This window comes from Zalophus californianus, chromosome 13, assembly GCF_009762305.2.
Source record: "Zalophus californianus isolate mZalCal1 chromosome 13, mZalCal1.pri.v2, whole genome shotgun sequence".
NCBI lineage: Eukaryota > Metazoa > Chordata > Mammalia > Carnivora > Otariidae > Zalophus > Zalophus californianus.
This window is the reverse complement of record NC_045607.1, coordinates 17170285-17189051: the sequence shown is the minus strand read 5'-3', so window position 1 is coordinate 17189051 and position 18767 is coordinate 17170285. Positions and strand designations below refer to the sequence as shown.

Sequence of the window (18767 nt, the reverse complement as noted above, 5' to 3'; positions counted from 1 at the left end):
TGTAAAATGAAGGTGGGTCATCTGCTGCCATTTGTCACTGCCCACATGCCCATTCTCTGTTAAGGATTTTGTTCCCCTGTCGGTGGCTTTGGGCTTGGCCACATGATGTGTTTTGGCCCTGGCCACAGAATGTGAGAAAACCCCCATCTCAGCACTAACTTTAATCCTAGATTCCTGCCAGTTGTTTTGCTCATTCTCTCTGCCATGGAAACCAAAGGTCTCAGACTGGGGCTCCCCTTCAGCCAGTTCCAGAAGAAGAAGACATGCAGAGCTGAGCCACAGCATTAGCAGCCACCAACATGGAAAGTGTGTGAGCAGTAAAGGGCTGTCTGGTCAGTCACCAAGATTCAGAGTGATTTGTTTGTGGAATGAACATGTGAAAGCTGACTCATCCAGAAGAGTTGCGTTCAGCCAGGTCTAAGGTGCTTTCAAGTCCAACATTCCAACCATAGGTTATAGTTCTGTTGCTTTTGGGGAAACCTAGCCAGATGCTTTCATGTGCATTGTCTCAGTTCAATGTGATGATTTTAATTTTATTTCTATTTTTGCAAAAGACCGAACAAGAGGTGAAAACATTCAAATTTCTACAGTGGCTATGAGATAGAATCTCAGCTTGAAACTCAGGCTCATGACACCACACTACATTGTCTCCACTTCACTATGCTACATCCCTAAACGTTGTGGGAGATAAGCCATGTTTCCTAAATGGCTTATGCTTCTCATGTTCCCATAAGTCTAGCTAGAGACCCTGCAGGCTTTTACTGAATCCTTGTTGTTAAGGCAAGTCAAGGCCAAGCTACAAGGTTCGTGTGACTCAAATTTTTAAAAATTCATAAATGTATTTGTGATTTTAAAATTCCACTTTTTGAAAAAAAAAATAAATGGAATTCATGTGGTATGGCCCACTTACATAAAAATGTACTTGTATCGGCAAACTTCATTATGTCTTGCGACTGATAGACGCTTGATGATCTCGATTTATAGATGGGGATCCTAAGTCTAAGGAGGGATGTGACCCACCTACGGTCATGCAGTGCATGTGTGGCAGGCCTGGGACACCTGAGTCCCAGGCCACAGTTTCTTGGGCTATATGTATCGCAAGTTTTTTCCAACACTAGATTTCTGTCACCTTCCCTCTTAAAATAATCTCCCCTAGGATATTTTCCCCACAACTCTGCTTTCTATCCAAAAGGCTTCTGGGACCTACAGTCTGCAACAGCTTAGCTTCTCCTTCCCTGGCTGTCCTGGGCATTCTTCAATAATGTTGCTTATAAATAATACAGCAATGGCATTATTAGTGAAATTTTCCCCTCCCCCAAAATATATGTCGCACTTCTAATGCCCAGATCCTCAGAACACAACCTTCTACGGAGATCGGGTCTTTACAGAAGTAATTAAGTTACAATGAGGTCACCATGGTGACACCCTAATCCAATATAACCTGTGTCCTAATAAAAAGTGGAAAGTGTAGATGCAGAGACAGATGTGTGCACAGGGAGAAGGCCATGTGAAAATCAGAGCTATGCTGTCATAAGCCAAGGAACTACCGGAAGCTGGGGGATGGATCTGGAACACTTTCCCCTAGTGCCTTCACAAGGAGCGTGGCCCCGCCCACATCCTGATGTCAGACATCTAACTTCCAGAAATGTGAGACAACACATTTAAATCCCTCGGTTTGTGTCCTTTGTTAGGGCAGCCCTAGGACACTAATATGCTTATAAAGAGCAGAGTCCTAACATCTCTGAAGACCCGACTATGTGTCAGGCTCTAGCATATGTGCTTTATGTGCATCATCTTACAACAGCCCCTTAGGCAGGTCCTTCCATCTTCACTCCATTCCAGACAAGGCAATGGAAGCCGAGGGAGGAAAGAGGCCCTCGTTACATGGCTAGTCAGTCGGTTATGGGGCCAGAATGTGACCCTGGGGACCTCTTGCACACTCGTTACATCCTCTGTGCCCGCATTTTCTCCAAAGTGCAACAGGAGTAACAACGGTTATCTGTTGAACTGGAATTATTTAAAGAACTGAATGAGTTAAATATATGCCGATAATATAACACAAAGCATTATAGCAGCTCTTGTTAACATTAAGATTCTTCACTGTTCTATTTTCTCATCATTTTTCCAGCTATTGTTTCTCTGAACACGTGATCCCCAAAAGTAAACACACTGTTTCAGGTCTCATCCCAAACCTCTAAAACTAGTTGTTCAGAAAACTTGTCTTTCATTAACACAACTTAAAATGTGGAGCCACTTTTAGCAATCAGAGCCCAGACAGTTGGCTCATTCTGAGCTTGTGGTTGACTTTTTAAAAGCTTTTTTTTCCCCTTTTTCCTTTTTTTTCTTGCAGATAGGACTGTCATTGTTAGGTTTAGTAGGCAAGTAAACCATTGCATGATTGAGTGATTAAATCAGTGAACTAAGGAAGGCATGGTATGCTGTGAATGAATACTGGAATGGTTGGGGAAATGATCTAAAGTCATTTTTCACAGAAAGCTTTAAAAAGAATTATCCCTATATCACACAAATCCTTTAAACAAAGCCTCTGATTGGTAGTATGGTAGTAATAATGGTAGTAATAATTTCTTAGATTTATGTGGCATTTTATAATCCTCGAAGTATTTTTCTATATATTATGCCATAGAATCATAGATCCTGTAAGTCTGAAAGAACCACAATATGCATCTAACTTAACTGTTATTCCATTCAAAATCCTGATGAATAGGGCCCCTAGCCTTTGCTTGCATACCCCCAGAGACAAGGAACTCACTACCCCATGACTCAGTCAGCCCAGTGCCAGACAGCTCAAACACTTGGAAAGGTCTGTCCTGGCCATGGACAGGGATGTTGGTTCCTTGTCACCGCCTCCTCACTGGGACCCACCAGTAAAAATCTACAGCATTTTCTGTGAGATGGTCCTTGGGAAAGAAATGTGTTCTCGAAGATCTTCTTTCCCTCCACATCAAACCCAACATTTCCTTTCATCCCCTTTCTCAACACTTGTCACCAATGTTTGTCACCAATGTTGTCATTACAGCCAACATTTGATAACAGCTACCACTTTTTGAGCACTTACTGAATGCCAGGCACTGCATCATGCAGAATTATGCCCAAGAGCAAAGACTCTCAATCTGGAGAGACTAGAGTTGTAATCCCAGCTTCAGAACTCATTGGTGGTATGAACTTGAGCAAGTTGCCAAACCTCATTAACTCCCAGGTTCCTCATGTGTAAATGAGGGAAACAACAGTATCAATCTCATAGAGTATTAGAACAATTAAATGGAATGATGTGTGCCCTACACCTAGACTGTGCCTAGCATACAGAAAGTCCTTGATGATGGTGGACACTATTTTCATTGTGCAGGACACAGGCATGTGTAAGCTCATTCAGCACCTAGAAAAACCTTCAGAGAATATTATCCCAGTTTCACAGATGATGGCTTTGATTTGACCAAGGTCATAAAGCTAACAACAGAGATACTGTTCATCCTTGGAGCTGACTTCGAAATCATACCCCCCGCCCCTTGACCTACTCATAGATTCCACATAAGGAGGGAGTCTGTGTATGCATTTGCTTATAAGATCTTACAATTTAAGCCATTAGCTAATGCAGAGAGAAGAGAAATGGTAGTCTGTATTTGCACTGTAAGGGGGGAGGTTCTGGCATCAGCCTATATAGAGTGAAATACTGCGTTTACCATTTATTCTTGGGGTGACCAAGTCACACCAATAGCAACTGATTTTATTAATATCTCAGGCTCAGGAATTAAGCCCAAAGAGCATGCTGGTTCCACTCCAGTAGGCATGGATTATAGCAGGTGCCAATGACTGAGCTGAGAAGCTGGTTGCCCTGCATGGGTGAGCAGGAGGTTTGTCCTGAGAAAAGGGAATGCAGAACACTAACCCTGGCATTTCTTTGACATCTGACTAGACAATTTGGGTCTTCTCACAAAAGATTTCAGATCTTCACCAAAGATGAAAACAATGCAAAAATCTGAGAGACCAGGAGCCACCATGTCCTGAGTAACCATGGGACATGAGTTTAGAATCTTGGGAAAAGCCTGGTCCCAGAGCTGCCTTCTTGTTAGCCACACAGCTTTAGGCAGGTAACTCAAATAAACTCACTCTGTCTCAAGTTTCTCACCTATGAAATGGGGAAACAGATCCCAGCCACCGTGAATGCCACTTTGAATGGCTGCTTAGGGGAGAAGGAAGCAAATACTCTTTTTGTTCCTGCTGAATTGTCTGTGACCAGATCAGCAAGGATGGAGTCCATCTAAGCCACAGACAGGCATGCCCTCTAGGCCAAGCCATGCTGATGGGTTGGGGGATCCTAGACAATTTGTAGCCCATATCTGGACCCCAGTTCATCCATTTATGAGATGAAAGGGTATAATAAACACATCTTAAAGTTTTCAACTAAAGTGCCTGTAAGAATAAGAGCTAATGGTCTTGTGCACCAAGCTCCTCTGATGCAGTTGCGTGGTGTACCTACCCAGTAAGTATTAGGGGCACCCTAATTTATAGATGACAAAAACAGGGCACAGAGGCATTTAAAACTTTGCCCCAGATCACGCAGAGTGCTAAGTGGCACTGTGGGACTTTACATCCAAGCACCCAGGTTCTGGAGTCTGTGCTTATTCACCTCCATGTCACCCTCCTTCTGCATGGGGGCAGGTGTGTCCCACCTCAGAGAAGCCGGGCCTCCATCAATGAATGCCTTTGGGTTCAAAGATTCCTGGACATGACTCTGTCTCTTGAGGGTAAGGTGAGCACAAGTAAGATCCAGATCTTGGAGCCCTGAAGGCGGAAAGGAACTGTAGGGACCACAAGGTGGTAGCCTTGGGCCATGTTAGTGCGTGGGCAGAGAAGATCAGGATGGTGCCAGCCACATCTCAAATTACAGGGAATTTCAGATTCGTGTGCATCTGAGTGACTTCTTCCTTCTAAGCAGAACTCACAGAGCAGAATAAAAAGCTGAAGAACACCTACAGTCCTTGAGGAGAGAGTGTGATGTAGTGGAACTAAGAGTGAACCTGGAAGCAGAGAAAGCCCATTCGGGGCTCATTTATAATTAGGATTATACCGTCTAGGTTACCGGGTTATGGGAAGCATGTATATAAGTAAACGTGGTGCCAAACACAGGAAACGCTTAATAAATATTAGTCAAAACAGAGTCTCATTCTCAAGCATTAAATAAGGAAGTCACGCCCCTCAAGCCTTCTTAGCATCAGATGGTGCCCATGCCCCATGAGGATGCTAGCAAGGCCCCTGAGATAGTAATGCTCACACACTTGCACCCCAAAGTTAGCATGCAGGCACTCACTTGGCTTGGCATGTGGCTGCATCATTTGCAAAATATATATATGGGAAAAGTCTATCACACTCAATCCATGAATAACACAAAGGCCTTGATTTGTTCCTCCACGTGATTAGCATGCGTTAGGTCCAAAATTAACATTGCTGTCTGGCTGGGCTATGTGTGTGTTTTTCCAAAAAGAGAAAACTTCCAGGCTCTTACTCAGCCCTAATCAGAATGTCGAATGCAGTGTTAGAGGAACCAGAAGAACCAAGACCAAAAGCAAAACTCTGCCCCACTATAGACTCTCAAATAACTGTTGGCTGTTGAAAAGGAAAAGAAAGGAGCGAGTGGTTACGCTACCGCGCTGAGTGGCCAATTTCTTCACCTCTTTGGGCCCACACCTTTCTCACACATAGATTGGGAATAACATTTCTGACCCTCATGCATCTGGCAGAGATAGCTGTGCTAAAAGAGAAAATAATGACTTGAGGAGGGAAAAGCACGAGGGGGATGTCACTCATTGCTATTATCAGATCTCTTCTTGAGCCAATTAGACCCTGTACATTTTGCATAATGAATTTGTTTTTTACTATCTACCATGCAGAGCCATTAATTCCAGCTTTTTAAAGAAACCATTAATATGAGCCTACGTGCATTTCAGACTACCATTCAAGTGATTTAAGCCCTAGCAGCCTTCTCTGAAGACATAGCCGACTCCAAGAGCTCTGGGTCATGGGGCCTGCAGAGATGGAAGGCCACTGCCCCTCTCTCTGGGCCCTTAACTTCATCTCTCACGTGGAGGTGACATGCCTGACTTCAAGCTTTCTTGGCGAAAATGCAATCAGATAATGTCCACAAATGTGCCCAGCACAGTGCTTGACATATGGTTAGATGGTCCATAAATTCTTGCACTGAGAGAAAGAGTGAAGAGGACATAGTTCAGGCTTTGCAGCCAGACACGCTTGGGGGTTCCAATACCCAAGAGCAGCTCCATCTCTTACTAGCTGTGTGACCTTGGGTAAGTGTCTTGGCCCCCTCTGACTCAGTATTCACAACTATAACATGAGGGTAATGAGGGGCCTTCCACGTGTGATGGGGCCATGCCTAGCCCCGCCCCAAGGGCCATCATGCAGGTCTACACTGCAGGGGGTCTTGTGGAGGTCAAAGTACCCGGCACATCGAGGGCACTCGGGAAAGGACAGCCCTGCTCCAACTCTGTTCCGAGTTTGTTTGTTCAGTTCTTCTTGGAAAGGCCAGTTGAATTTTGGAGCACTGAACCTCAGCTCTGCCGGCAGAACAGGCCAAGCACGTGACAGATGTTAAACAGCTATTCCCAGAGAGGTCAGCCCAAAGGCCAAGGAGCTGGAGACTCTTTCCTCTCTCCTCTGAAGCACGATTGGTTTGTCACAGCTGACAGATGATGGATGGGTATGCATCAGTCTAAGTGACACCACAAAATCCATCCGCCCTTCTGTTGAGCATTCCAACCTCTCACACTCAGCCAGTGCTTTCCCTCCATCGGCTGGCAAAACCATGCCCCCCTCCCTCGTCCCCCCACCTCACCGTCACCCCGCCCCCAGCACCTCGCAGCATTTCCGCTCACTCACCATCACAGAAATGTGGAGAATGTGCATCTGCTCCTCTATAATCTCTGAGGGCTCCTGGAGCGTGGGCGCGGTGGCCCGGGCCAGCTGGCCGGCACTGCTCATGGAGACATGGAAATACAAGGTCCCGTTCTCCAGCCACTGCTGTCTCCAGTACACCAGGGAGATGTCCCCCGCCGTGCCAGACATCTCTGCAAGACAAGACCCAAGGCGCTGGGTGAGCGGCATGCCCGGTCTCGGGATTCCAGGGACGGAAGGAGCCACGCATGTTCAGGAGCTCCGCGGCACCTACTCTGTTACCAGGATGCCTTTCCCTACATCAAATCCATGAGGCGGAGACCATCACTTCCCCTGTGACCAAGAGTCTCCCCAAGCAACAGGGTGGCAGAGGTGGAATCTGAACCCAGGTCGGTCTGGTGCTCTGTTGTAAAGCACCATGCATGATAAGGTCATTTGTTCCTCTAAATCAAACCAAGGGGAATCAGACTAAGCAAGAGACCCAAGTGCTTACATTCTCCTGAGGGCATGGAACTAGAAGGTGAAGGGAGGACCTCTCTATCCTTGAGAAGAGCAGGGGTTTAGAGTGTGAATTCTTTACAAGCTGAGCTGAAGTGCTCACAGCATAACTGCAGAATCTCAGATCTGGAAAAGCCCAAAAGAACATGTGGCCCAGCCTAGGTGCCTCAGGATTATCCTTTATAGGAACAGAGCTTGGCAACTGGGCTGATCTGAGCCTGTTTCTCCTGCTTCGGTCAGAGAAGCTCCATTTTTTTTTTTTTTTTTTTTTTTTTGCTAGTATATATACTGCACAACCAGCAAGGGAATGTTGGCACGTAAGTTTCCACGGCTTAAAAATATTTAGTAAGCCACTGCCCCCCTCCAGTGTTCTCCTATGACCAAGGGGAAGTTAGGACCTACTAGCAAGTTACAGTCACCTGGTATGTATGTAGGTATGTATGTATGTATATATTTAAAATATTTTATTTATTTATGTGAGAGAAAGAGAGAGAATGAGCAGTGGGGAGGGACAGAGGGAGAGGGAGAAGCTGACTGAGTGTGGAACCCAATGTGGGGCTCAATCCCAGGACCCTGAGATCATGACCTGAGGTGAAGGCAGATGCTTAACTGACTAAGCCACCCAGGTGCCCCCATTCACCTGATCTTTAAATTATTCTTCTAATAGTACTTCCTTCCAATATAACCATACCAACATAGCCTCTTACTGAGTAAGGAGAAGAGCACTGGCAACCAGAAGTGTCCCCGCACTAAGATCACACAATCTTTCCATACTGCTGCCTCCTAGAGAGATTACATCCTTGGAAATGTCCTAGAAGGACAAGGCCTATCACAGTGTCTTTATGAAGAAAGGGGAAGGGTGGTAGGGGGAAGGGGAAAGGGATAATTCCTGGAGAATTACCAAGACTTCATTCAAGCAAGAGTTACCATAGAGACAGAGGCACTCCATCATAGACAAGTAGCCATAATAATATCTGAGACTTGGAAACTCTGGACTACCTTCCCAAGACACAAAGCTGACCTAGAGGTAGTATTCCCACAATCACCACAGACCTCATATCCATGTGTGCGTGTACACACACACACACACACACACACACACACACACACACATGCTTGAGGAGGACTGACGGGGAAGCTGAGTTAGAACTTCTTACCCAAACAGCTTTCTCTGTGCCCCACTCTGCAGCCCCTGGCGACCCTGAAGGAAAAAAAGTCACCTTGAAGAGATGATGTTTGTTCACCAAAGTCTACTGAATTATTCTTGTATCATCCACCCCCACAGACTCACTCCTTGAGGTTCACAATCAACAGTCCTTAGGGAAGAGTATCTGGCATTTAGTAAGTGCTATAAAAAGTTAGCTATTAATATTTATTGTCATTATTATTATTAACAGGGACAGGATCTAATTCACCCTTGAGCTGCTGTAGAAAAATCCTTGAGACACCCTTGACTGCTTGCTTTCTCTCCCACCCCTCCTCCAGTCCACCAGGAAACCTTTCAAAGGCCACCCCAAAGGTATCCCTTCTTGGCTCCCCTCCTGCAGCCACCTGGGCCAACGCACCACCCTCTCTTGCCTGACTGACCACACGGGCTTCCTACCTGGACTCTCCTCTTGCTCTTTCCCTCGCTCTTCTGTCTATTCTCATCCAGAAGCCAGAGGATTCCTGCCACAACCTGTTCACTCCCATCACTCCTTGGCTTGAAACCCCCAGCAGCCTCTGCCTCATTCCAAGGAAAAGACAAGGTGGCCAGAACATAGCAAGTTATGAGTCCAAGTGAATATACCTGCCTGGGCTTCCCTTGCTGTGCCAAGAGGTGAGAGGGACAGAGATAAGCACAAGACTTCATCAGCATTTAGGCCACGGGCCCCCAAAGGACCCCAAGAGCTCACTGTGGGGCGCCAGGGGCGGGGGAGACAGGCTGGGTGCCCAGCGTGTGAAGCGGGCCGCTCCCTAGCACCTTCTTTCCCCCCACTGCCCCACCTCCTGGCCTCAGCACCCAAAGTACTGGGAGCAGCTTCTCTGGCAGCCAGCCAGCCAGCTGGGCCAAGGCAAGGTGAAGACATTATGGTAAATGGCCATGCTCAGTCCCTCACTCATGTTTCTCTCCATGCATCAGAGCCCAGAACCAGAGGCCCAGGGAGCCCAGGGCTACAGTAGCCGTGGAAATAGCTGTCTCTCATGCAGTAGCTCACGAAAAGGGACTCCTGCGTCAGTGGTCGGGCAGGCCCTGGCCGTGCCACAACTGGCTGCCACAGCCTGGGACGGAAGAGGCAGAGTAAGTGCAGGCAGGCTTGCTGAAATCTGTGCCCTTCACTCCTGCAGCTCTCCAAATCCCACCACCAAAGAAGCCTGTCCTCCCCACACTCGGATTAGGAAACAGAGGATCACCGAGGGTCAGCCCCTCGCTTCAGGCCACAGGTGAATGTATCTCCAGCTAGACTCGGTGGATTTCCAGTCCACACAATCGCTTCTATGCCGGTAGCTCTGACAACATCTCCTTTTCCTTGACTAAATTAGCCCATGAACCCAAACTAGATTGAGCTCTTTGTTTGCTACAGCGATGAGCGCACAGTCAGCAGACAGTAAACGTTAAGTGATAATAACAGCGTGTGAAACACAGTAAATATTGAATCATAGAGATCAGCTCTGGACTCACTCTATTACAAAGGAAGGAGACTCTTCTGAGGTGGGGAGGAGGGCCACGGGGCCTCGGAGAGAAAACCGCCCTGGCAGCAGTAGAAGGCCCAATCATTCATCCCCTCGTTCGTGCATCCCCTCATTCATTCATTCATCCCCTCATTCATTCATTCATCCCCTCGTTCGTGCATCCCCTCATTCATTCACTCATGCCTGTGTTTGTTCACTCATCCAACACACTTTATTGAGGACCTACTCGATTTTGGGCACTTTAGTAGCTCAGAACATGGAGGGAAAGGAGGCACAGTCTTGCCTTCAGGAAACTCAGTCCTTTAGTGGAAGAAATTCTACCCACTCCCCAGATGGCACCACACTGCCCACACATGCACATACTGCCCGTGTGATGTGGCCCCGACACTGCACATTATCCCGACCCACCTGCTACCACCATTCCCTCCTCACGTGCTCCAGCCTTGCAGGACTTACACTTGTTCCTGAAACAGACCAGCCTCCCTGCCATCTCAGGGCATGAGGACTGTCTGTCCTGTCTGAAACTCTCCTCCCAGACCTTGCAAGCCACCTTCTTCTCGGCGTTGGCCTCTCAGTCCAAGTGACACCTGCTCGGAGAGGCTCTGCCAGGTTTAGCTGACGTTTTTCCCCTTTACACACATCTACGCTCTATGGTATCCCCTTTACAAAACCTTGTTATAGCATTTATCACTATTAGAAATGAATCATATGTATTTTCTGAAACATGTGTTTAATGCCTGTCTCTCCAGGAGAGCAGAAACCTTGCTTATTTTCTGCCATATCTCAAGTACTTTTTAAAGTGCTTGGCACATAATATGTGCTCAGCGAAAAATTACTGAATTGCCAGTGATGAATACACACACACACACACACACACACACACACACACACACACCTATAATAAGATTATGAAGATATTGTTAAGCTTCATTACAGAATTAAAGAAAGAATAAGTAAATTTGAAGGCGTGACAGGACTCTCCTAGCTTAGAGACAAAGAGCTACTCTAAAACCATGGTACCATGAGCACTGCAGAGAATGGGCATACTGGTGGCCCTCAGAGGAGAGAAGGAGGTATAGGGACAGCCTGGGCGGTTGGGTATCTCAGGCACTGAAGCCACACGTGTAAGGAGGGGTGTGGTGGAACGTCTGTTGGAAATGTACTTTAGACACAGGGTTAAGGGCTTTGAATCCCTGGCGACAGAGTATATCCTCGTTGGCATGCAGTCGGGAAACAGCGAAGTACACTTGATCAGAGAGCCAGTCCTGTGTCCATTAAAAACAGGTCAAAGAAATACTAGCATAACCAAGGCCAGCTCTTGAAATTCCCCGCTGATTGATTTTCCAATTGCATTTTCCCCTTCCTCTTCCCCTAGTCCCTCCATATAAACATTTCATTGAAGTCTTCAAGTCACATTACAATCAAACTTAAAGCAAAAGGGGGACTAAACGCATTTGGTCGGGAACCAAGACGATTCCCATAAAGGCAGATTATGCTGACATGATGAATATAAAATGAAACAGCAGATATTAAAGCGGGAGAATTGGTGCACCATGCCTTCCGGCGGTAGGCTGACTCCAGTGCCTGCCTCCCTCCCACCTCAGATAGCTTGGTTTTATATTGGAATCGTAAACAAACACAGGGATTGCCTTTTCACCTTTCTCTGTTCTCCCCCCATGGGCTGCCACTCGTGAAATATTCAATAGGCTCAAATCCCCTCAACCGCCCCGCTAAAGCCAAGCAGGAGGATCAACCCTCATCAGTGATTCTGGGTAGACCGCCATCCTGCCTCGGCAGCCACAGATGTCTTTCAGCCTCCTGGAAAAGAAATAAAAATTCCTGAAGACATGTTGCGCTTTTAATTGGCTTGTTCTTCCTGATCTATGGCACTCATTGTATTTTTATTTAATTCCTGAAGGTCATTATGAAAATAAGCAGCTCTTCTGATCACCAGCCACCTTGGTAACATCTCCCAAGCGGCTAACTAACCCGCCTTCTGATTCCATAGCTCCAGCTGACCCTCCAGCAGATTATTCACAGAAGGCCAGAGAGCACTTCTGATAAGTTTGCAAATAGTCTTTGCTTCATTGGCTGGAGGGGGTGGGGGAGAGCAGACATTACATGAGATGAACTCACTGCCTAGGTACAAAGAACTGAGAAATGTAGAGATGTTGACTTCAACAGCCCTTGCCGTTAGCTGTTCCAGCATTCATGGGGGCTCATCTCTATGCAGCGAGTCCTGCTGAGTGACCTTGGGAAACAGATCTCACACACGCCCTCCTTTTCATCTCTCCAATGGCTACCTTAGTGCCAACCTTCATCATCTCTCTTATGGAATACCTCAAATGGCCTTGTGCTAGTCAGGGTCTCCTCACAGAAGAGAAGACACACACGGTGAGGTCACTAAGTATTTAACGACACGACTGTTTACAAAGACTTGGGGAGTATTTTAGTCAGCGTTCTCCAGAGAAACAGAACCAACAGGACATATATATATATATATATATATAGAGAGAGAGAGAGAGAGAGAGAGAGAAACAGACTTATTATGAAGGGTTAGCTTGTATGGTTATGGAGGCTAACAAGTCCCCAAATCTGCCATCTTCAAGCTAAAGGCCCAGGAAAGTCAGTGGCACAGTCCAGTCCAAACCTGAAGTCCTGAGCAGGAAGGAAGCCAATGTATAAATCCCAGTCTGAGTCCCAAGGCCCAAGACCCAGGAGTGCTAATGCCCAAGGGCAGGAGAAGATGGATGTCCTGGCTCTAGCGGAAAACAAATATGCCCTTCCTCTACCTTCTGGTTCTATTCAGGCCCTCAATGGGTTGAGTGATGCCCACCTGCATTGATAAAGGCCTTTCTCCCTTACTCGGTCTACTGATTCAAATGCCAGTCTCTTCCAGAACCACCCTCCCAGACACATTCAGACATAATGTTTTACCAGCTCCCTGGACATCCCTTAGGCCAAGTCAAGCTGACGTATAAAATTAATCACCACAGGCAGGATGAAGGCAAATTGGTGATGAAGCATCTCAAGGTTGCCAACATCAAGAAGCTGTCCCCACCCTAGGCCTGAAGGGGGTAGGGAGGGAGATGGATAAAACCATGCGAACAGCCACAGCTGCAGGAAAGGACTGCCAGACAGGAGCTGTGGCCTACTGAAGAATAAGCCAGCTACTGACAAGGCATGGCCCGTCATGGGGGTGCTGGGGTAACAAATGCTCCAACCTCACTCTCCCTCTACCTGCTAATCTCTTGCAGGTGCCTTGCATGGGCCAACTCCAACCAAACACCCAAGGGTGGAGCAAATCATACAGGTCAGCTTTCCAGGGACCTCAGCAGGGAGGAAAGGGTGAAGAGTGGATCTCAAGGGGCCAATGGAGACCATCTGGAAGGTCCCACCTGGGATGCTTACCTCCAGGCTTCCTTCCAACCATCATGCAAATGACTACCAGGATTAAATTTCTAACCTGTCAATCTGACCACATCATTCCCTTGCTTGAAACCTTTTGATGGCTCCTGACTCCCCTCAGGATAAAATCTAATTTCAGGGGCCTGGCACTTGCATTTCTCCCCTGCCTTACTTCTCTTTGCTCCTTTCCCTGCCCTGACACATTAAATCTGATCAAATATTTATGCAATCGCCACATCCACGACACTCTTTCCTAATTCAGTGTCTTTGAAGATGCTTATTTTTTTTGTTAAGGCCAAGAGAAATCAGTTTAATTTTATAACACATCACTTAGTTCCCTCAATTGAAGATGCTTCTTCGGAGGCTAGAATAGTCTTTGCGACTCAACCCCATCCCTTTTCTGGAAGATCTCCATGACCCCCATATGAGCTAGACATTCCTTTACGTTTCCATAAAGAGGGAATATTGTGTTCTATGTAATATCAGACCCCGAGAGACCAACTGCTTGAATTTGAATCCCAGCTCCCCTGTGTTCAAGCTGTGTGTCTTTGGACAAACTCTTTACTTCATTTGTGCCTCAGTTTCCTCATCTGTCAAATGAGGATAATAACAGCACCCACCTCATCGAGTTATTCTGAGAATTAAATGAGATAACATGAAGTGGTTTTTAGCTTCGATCTTGATCCTCACTAAGCATTCCAGTTACATGTGTTACGTATTACTTCATACACACTATTACAGCATCCTATTTTACCACCGTCTTGGTCTCTGTGGTGTTTGGTATTTACCTATGTTAAAATGACATGTTTTTACAGCTGACTTCTCTCACTGGACTCTAGTGCAGGGACACATCAGAGCCGTTTGTGTGCCCGAGTGCCTGAGACAGTGGTCAAATGCAGAGCAGAGGGCTCTGTAAACGTTTGTTGAGTTGAACTGAGCTGTCCCCATATTTGAATTCAAATGGGCACTCTGAGAGGACAGAGAGAAGAAAAGCCAACTCAGGACAGCCATGATGGCTTGGTTCCCACATAACACTACAGAAATTTATTTCACATCTGGCTGAAGTTTAGGCACCCTGGAGAATGCAAATGAAGAGAAAGATAGACTAAATATTCGAGGAGTTTGCAATTCTCATGGAGACATACAGGAAGTTTAAATAGAAAATAGATAATCCCATGGTTCTGTTTAGACATAAGTATGTATATCTGGCTAGAAGGAAATATACTGGAACAAGATACACCAGATCATCAAGAACAGTGCTCTTTAAATGGTGAGATCAGAGGTGATTTTAATCACGATCTGATTCATTTTTCTCTACATTTTCTACATTGAATATACATAACCTCTGCATCTGTTAGATGCAGATATATGCTCACTTTAAAGATTCACTTAGTAACCAACCTTTTCTGAGATCTGGCATTGAGGGACTTATCTTCAGGAGCTTGGGCCAAGGAACGGAGAAAAAGCATGCTATAAATAACTATAAATCAAAGTAGAAAGCTTAAAAGAGAGGAGATGACTTCTGGCTGGCTCTAGAAAATTTCTTTGTGGAGGAGTCTTAAAGTATGGGCAAGATTTCAACAAGTGGCCATGTGGCAGAGGGCATTGTAGATGGGGGAATGGCACAAAGGCAAGAAGGCAGGATTGCAGATGTGCACAGGAGTCCAGTGGGAGGAAGCCAGTAGAAAAGGCAGAGGCTCATCATTACAGAGGAAACGGAGACAGAAGGCTATAGCAAGTCTGCAGAGAGGGACGTAAAGAGGGAGCTGCCATGTCTTAAGTATAGGCTGTCTCCCAGGCAGAATAACAAATATTAGGTCCCACTTGGGACTCCTTCATGCAATCAGACCAAGCCCTAGTTTAGAGGCTAATGAAGCTCTCGAAATACCATAAATGAAAGCCTCTATGATTTTGTCTTTATTTGTAAAGCGTGTGTGTGGCGGGAAGAAACTTGAGCCAGCTGTCGTACTTGTTATCACACCTAACATAGAATTAAGAGAAAATAAAGCCATGCCTAGCACTGTGCTCGGAAATCTGCAAAGTCCCACACTTAGTCCTAAAAGCAAATGCACTCATTATCCCCATCACTTAAGAATCTAGCTTCCATGCGGCACCCAGTGGGCTCAGTCGGTAGAGCGTGTACCTCTTGATTTCGGGGTTGTAAGTTTGAGCCCCAGGCTGGGTGAAGAGATTACTTAAAATAAAAATCTTCAAAAAAAATAAAAAGAATATAGTTTCCATAAATATTTGTTGACCACCTGAAATGTGCCAGGCACAGGGCTAGGTCCCATGGATAGATTAGGTAAAAAGACCAATTTGATTGCTGCCCTCACGGACCTTCCATTTCTGGGATGGATGTCCCTCCATTGTCACTAAGCAGTAACAACACAGCATATTCCCCTCCTTTGGTTTCTTTATCCATTTACTCATCAGTCATTCATTCAATCCTAGTGCAAGATCGTGTCTGTCTAGCTAATTGCTATCCTCAGTGCTTAGCATACAGTAGGTACCCAATAAATATCTGTTGAATGAATGCATCACTCGATGCGCATTTTATGAGTTCCCTGCCCTCAAGCAAATCACAATCGAGGAGAGCAGAAAAAGGAAAATCAATGAAGGTGACAATCCCGTGGTCCTGGCCACGAGAGAGCATGCACAGGGTGTTACGGGAACACACGTGAGGAGGGAGTTAATGCTCCTCATTTATCAGGGGTCTGGACAAGGTAAGCAGGCAGAGTCTATAATCTGGACATTTTATAAGTCTACAAGATCCTGATGTCGGACCAGGTTACATGTCCATAGATGCATCACTGTGGTGTGCAGTTGGGGAGTTTGCTTGGGGAGTAGGAGGGGGAGAGATGGCGGGGGGCTGGGACATAGCCAGAGCAGTGGCGGGTGGAGAACACCCCAGGAGTACTTAGACCCTCTCCTTCCTTGCTCCCATCTGTCAGCTCCTCTCCACCTCCCACCCCGCTCCGCCCAGTCTGCCCCCTCCCACTTCCTTGAGGAACTGTGTCTTTTACAAAAAAAACCGTTTTACCTAGCCACCCAGTGGAGATAAATAATACAGTTATATCCGGTTAAATAAGGGAGGGGAAGAGAATTAAGAGTTATTGGCAAGGGAGAAAAGCACATCGTTTCAGATTCTATTTGAAAATAGATGGATAGTTGATGGAACTGAATCTTATTACTTCTGGTTATTCTCTCCTGAACCATTTACCTCCCTCCTTGCTGCATTTTTTCACCTGGTCTTTGTCGTTTAGCTTCACTATATGCCCTTGATTTCTCTATGTGTTCACTGTTTCTTATTTTCTTTTCTTTTCTTTTCTTAATGCACCCAAAAGATCAATGACTTTTCCCCCTCCCCTGTTCCACAACATTGCAAACTGATGGGGAAAAAGAACCCAAAGAATGGGGACAGGGACTAACTTTCACCAACACCTGCTTACGTGGCAGGAACTCAGGTAGGGGTGGCAAACCCACATGAATAAGGGGGAGGGGAGGACACCCAATGTTTGGCTGTGCTACCTGAGGCCCCAACAGGTGACTGGACTCTCCCACGATCTTCCATCTAGTAAGGGACAGTGCATGAATTCAAGTTCTGCTTCCCTTACTCCAAATCCAGTGTTCTCCCCACTTTCCTAACCAGGCTGAGAAAAGGAGTTTGCACATTTGAGTAAAAAGATGGAGGGACCAAGTCCACACTGGGGGTGTGATGTAAGTGCCAGGACAACGCCTCCCAGTCAGCCAGATGCTCAGATCATACATTCTATCATTATGAAGTCATTCCCTGGGGTTAAGCGTTGCTATTGAGCCCTCTGTTTTTAAAATGCAAATCTGTCCTGGGAGAGGTATAGGAAGCATTCTGTCTGGGGGTGAATTAAGTTTTTAAGAACACTTTGCTCCTTCCTACTGAGCAACCTTTACCAAGCTAGGTTTACATCTCTGAGCTTCACTTGCCTCATATGGAAAATGGGAATCCTAAAAGCAATCTCTGACAAATGTCCTGAGAATTAAGCGCAATGCATGTTGAAAGAAGCCCGCACAGCATTTAGCACCTGCATATTCCCTGACAGCTGTCTTCTCATCACTCTTTACCTGTCTCACCACCATCGGGACAAGAATCCGGTTGTTTGACAGCAGTGGGGGATGGCATGGTACCAACTACAGAGAAAAAGGAGGTAAAGGTTACAGATCAAACTTTATGCTTCACTTGGAAACAGTCTCCATGACCCTTGCGTCTGGGGCCCAAGTTCCCTCCACCCTTTTTAAATCATCCCTATTGGCTACACCCTGGAATCAGAAAACGTCACAGATAAAGGAGTGTAAAAGGATGGAGATCAATGATCTAATCCACCATTTTACTGACTGGGCAATGTGGACCAGAGAGGGGTAGCAACTTGCCCAAGGTCACATAGCCTCATAATCTAATGCTCTTCAAGGATCATACGGGGGCTAGAGACAAAGATTTGGGGTGGGGGCAGGTCAGAGGTGAAAGATGGCACCTCCTGGACTCCTAAAAGTGGTTTCCCAGCAAGGGGGGGGAGAGTGCAGAATTCCCTTGTACCTCCAGTGCTCCCTTAGCCCTGCCTAAAGATTCTACCACAATGGTTCCTTAGGTCTTTGTTGCTCAGTCTCCCTTGTCAATCCCCAACCCCCTCACCTCAACCCAGAGAGTTCCGCATCTGAGTGTCACAGGCCTGGATTCATACCCGACAGGTAATAAAATGTGGTGAGTCAGGGAGCATGGCGCCATGCAGTGTTGGGGCCGAGGGAGGAAAAAATGAAACTTGTAAGAACCAAACGGGCAACCCAACAGAGACTAAGAGGGTGAATAGACCTGCCACTGATGCCATCAGCTATTTGTAGCAAGGTGGGAGAGGCTGAACGTGGAGGAACCCCCTCACGTGATTAATTGATCCGGGCACCAGATGCTGGTCGACACCCACCGTCTCTGTATCCAAACCACAGTCCACTGGCCCCAAGCCTCATTGTCACCTCCCAGTTTCCATTCATGCTGTACTTCCTGCCTGAAATGCCCTAATTCCTCTTCTGCAACACAGACATCACCCTCCTTCGAATCCCAGCTCAACTGACCCCTCGGGAAAGCCCTGCCCAAGATGCCCTCTCCCTTCCTCCTCTGAGCTCTAAGTTCCTCTGGCTGGTTTCTACTCCCTTCCCTGGTTCACTAACCTCACCAGTCTGTGATTCTCATTTCCTTTGCTAGGTCATGATATTCTTCTGGGCCAAGAGTTGCTATTATC

The 18767-nt window shown here is 46.4% G+C and overlaps 1 protein-coding gene across 4 annotated transcripts in view; it reads right to left on the bottom strand.

Moving 5' to 3' along the window:
• Positions 1-18767, bottom strand: part of ASTN2 (astrotactin 2) — an 894395-nt gene that overhangs the window by 766058 nt on the left and 109570 nt on the right. For all 4 annotated transcript variants that reach the window (XM_027616418.2, XM_027616419.2, XM_027616420.2 and 1 more), the window contains exon 2: positions 6910-7097. In XM_027616418.2, the coding sequence (XP_027472219.2) occupies positions 6910-7097 (188 nt within the window). The remainder of the gene's footprint in view (positions 1-6909; positions 7098-18767) is intronic.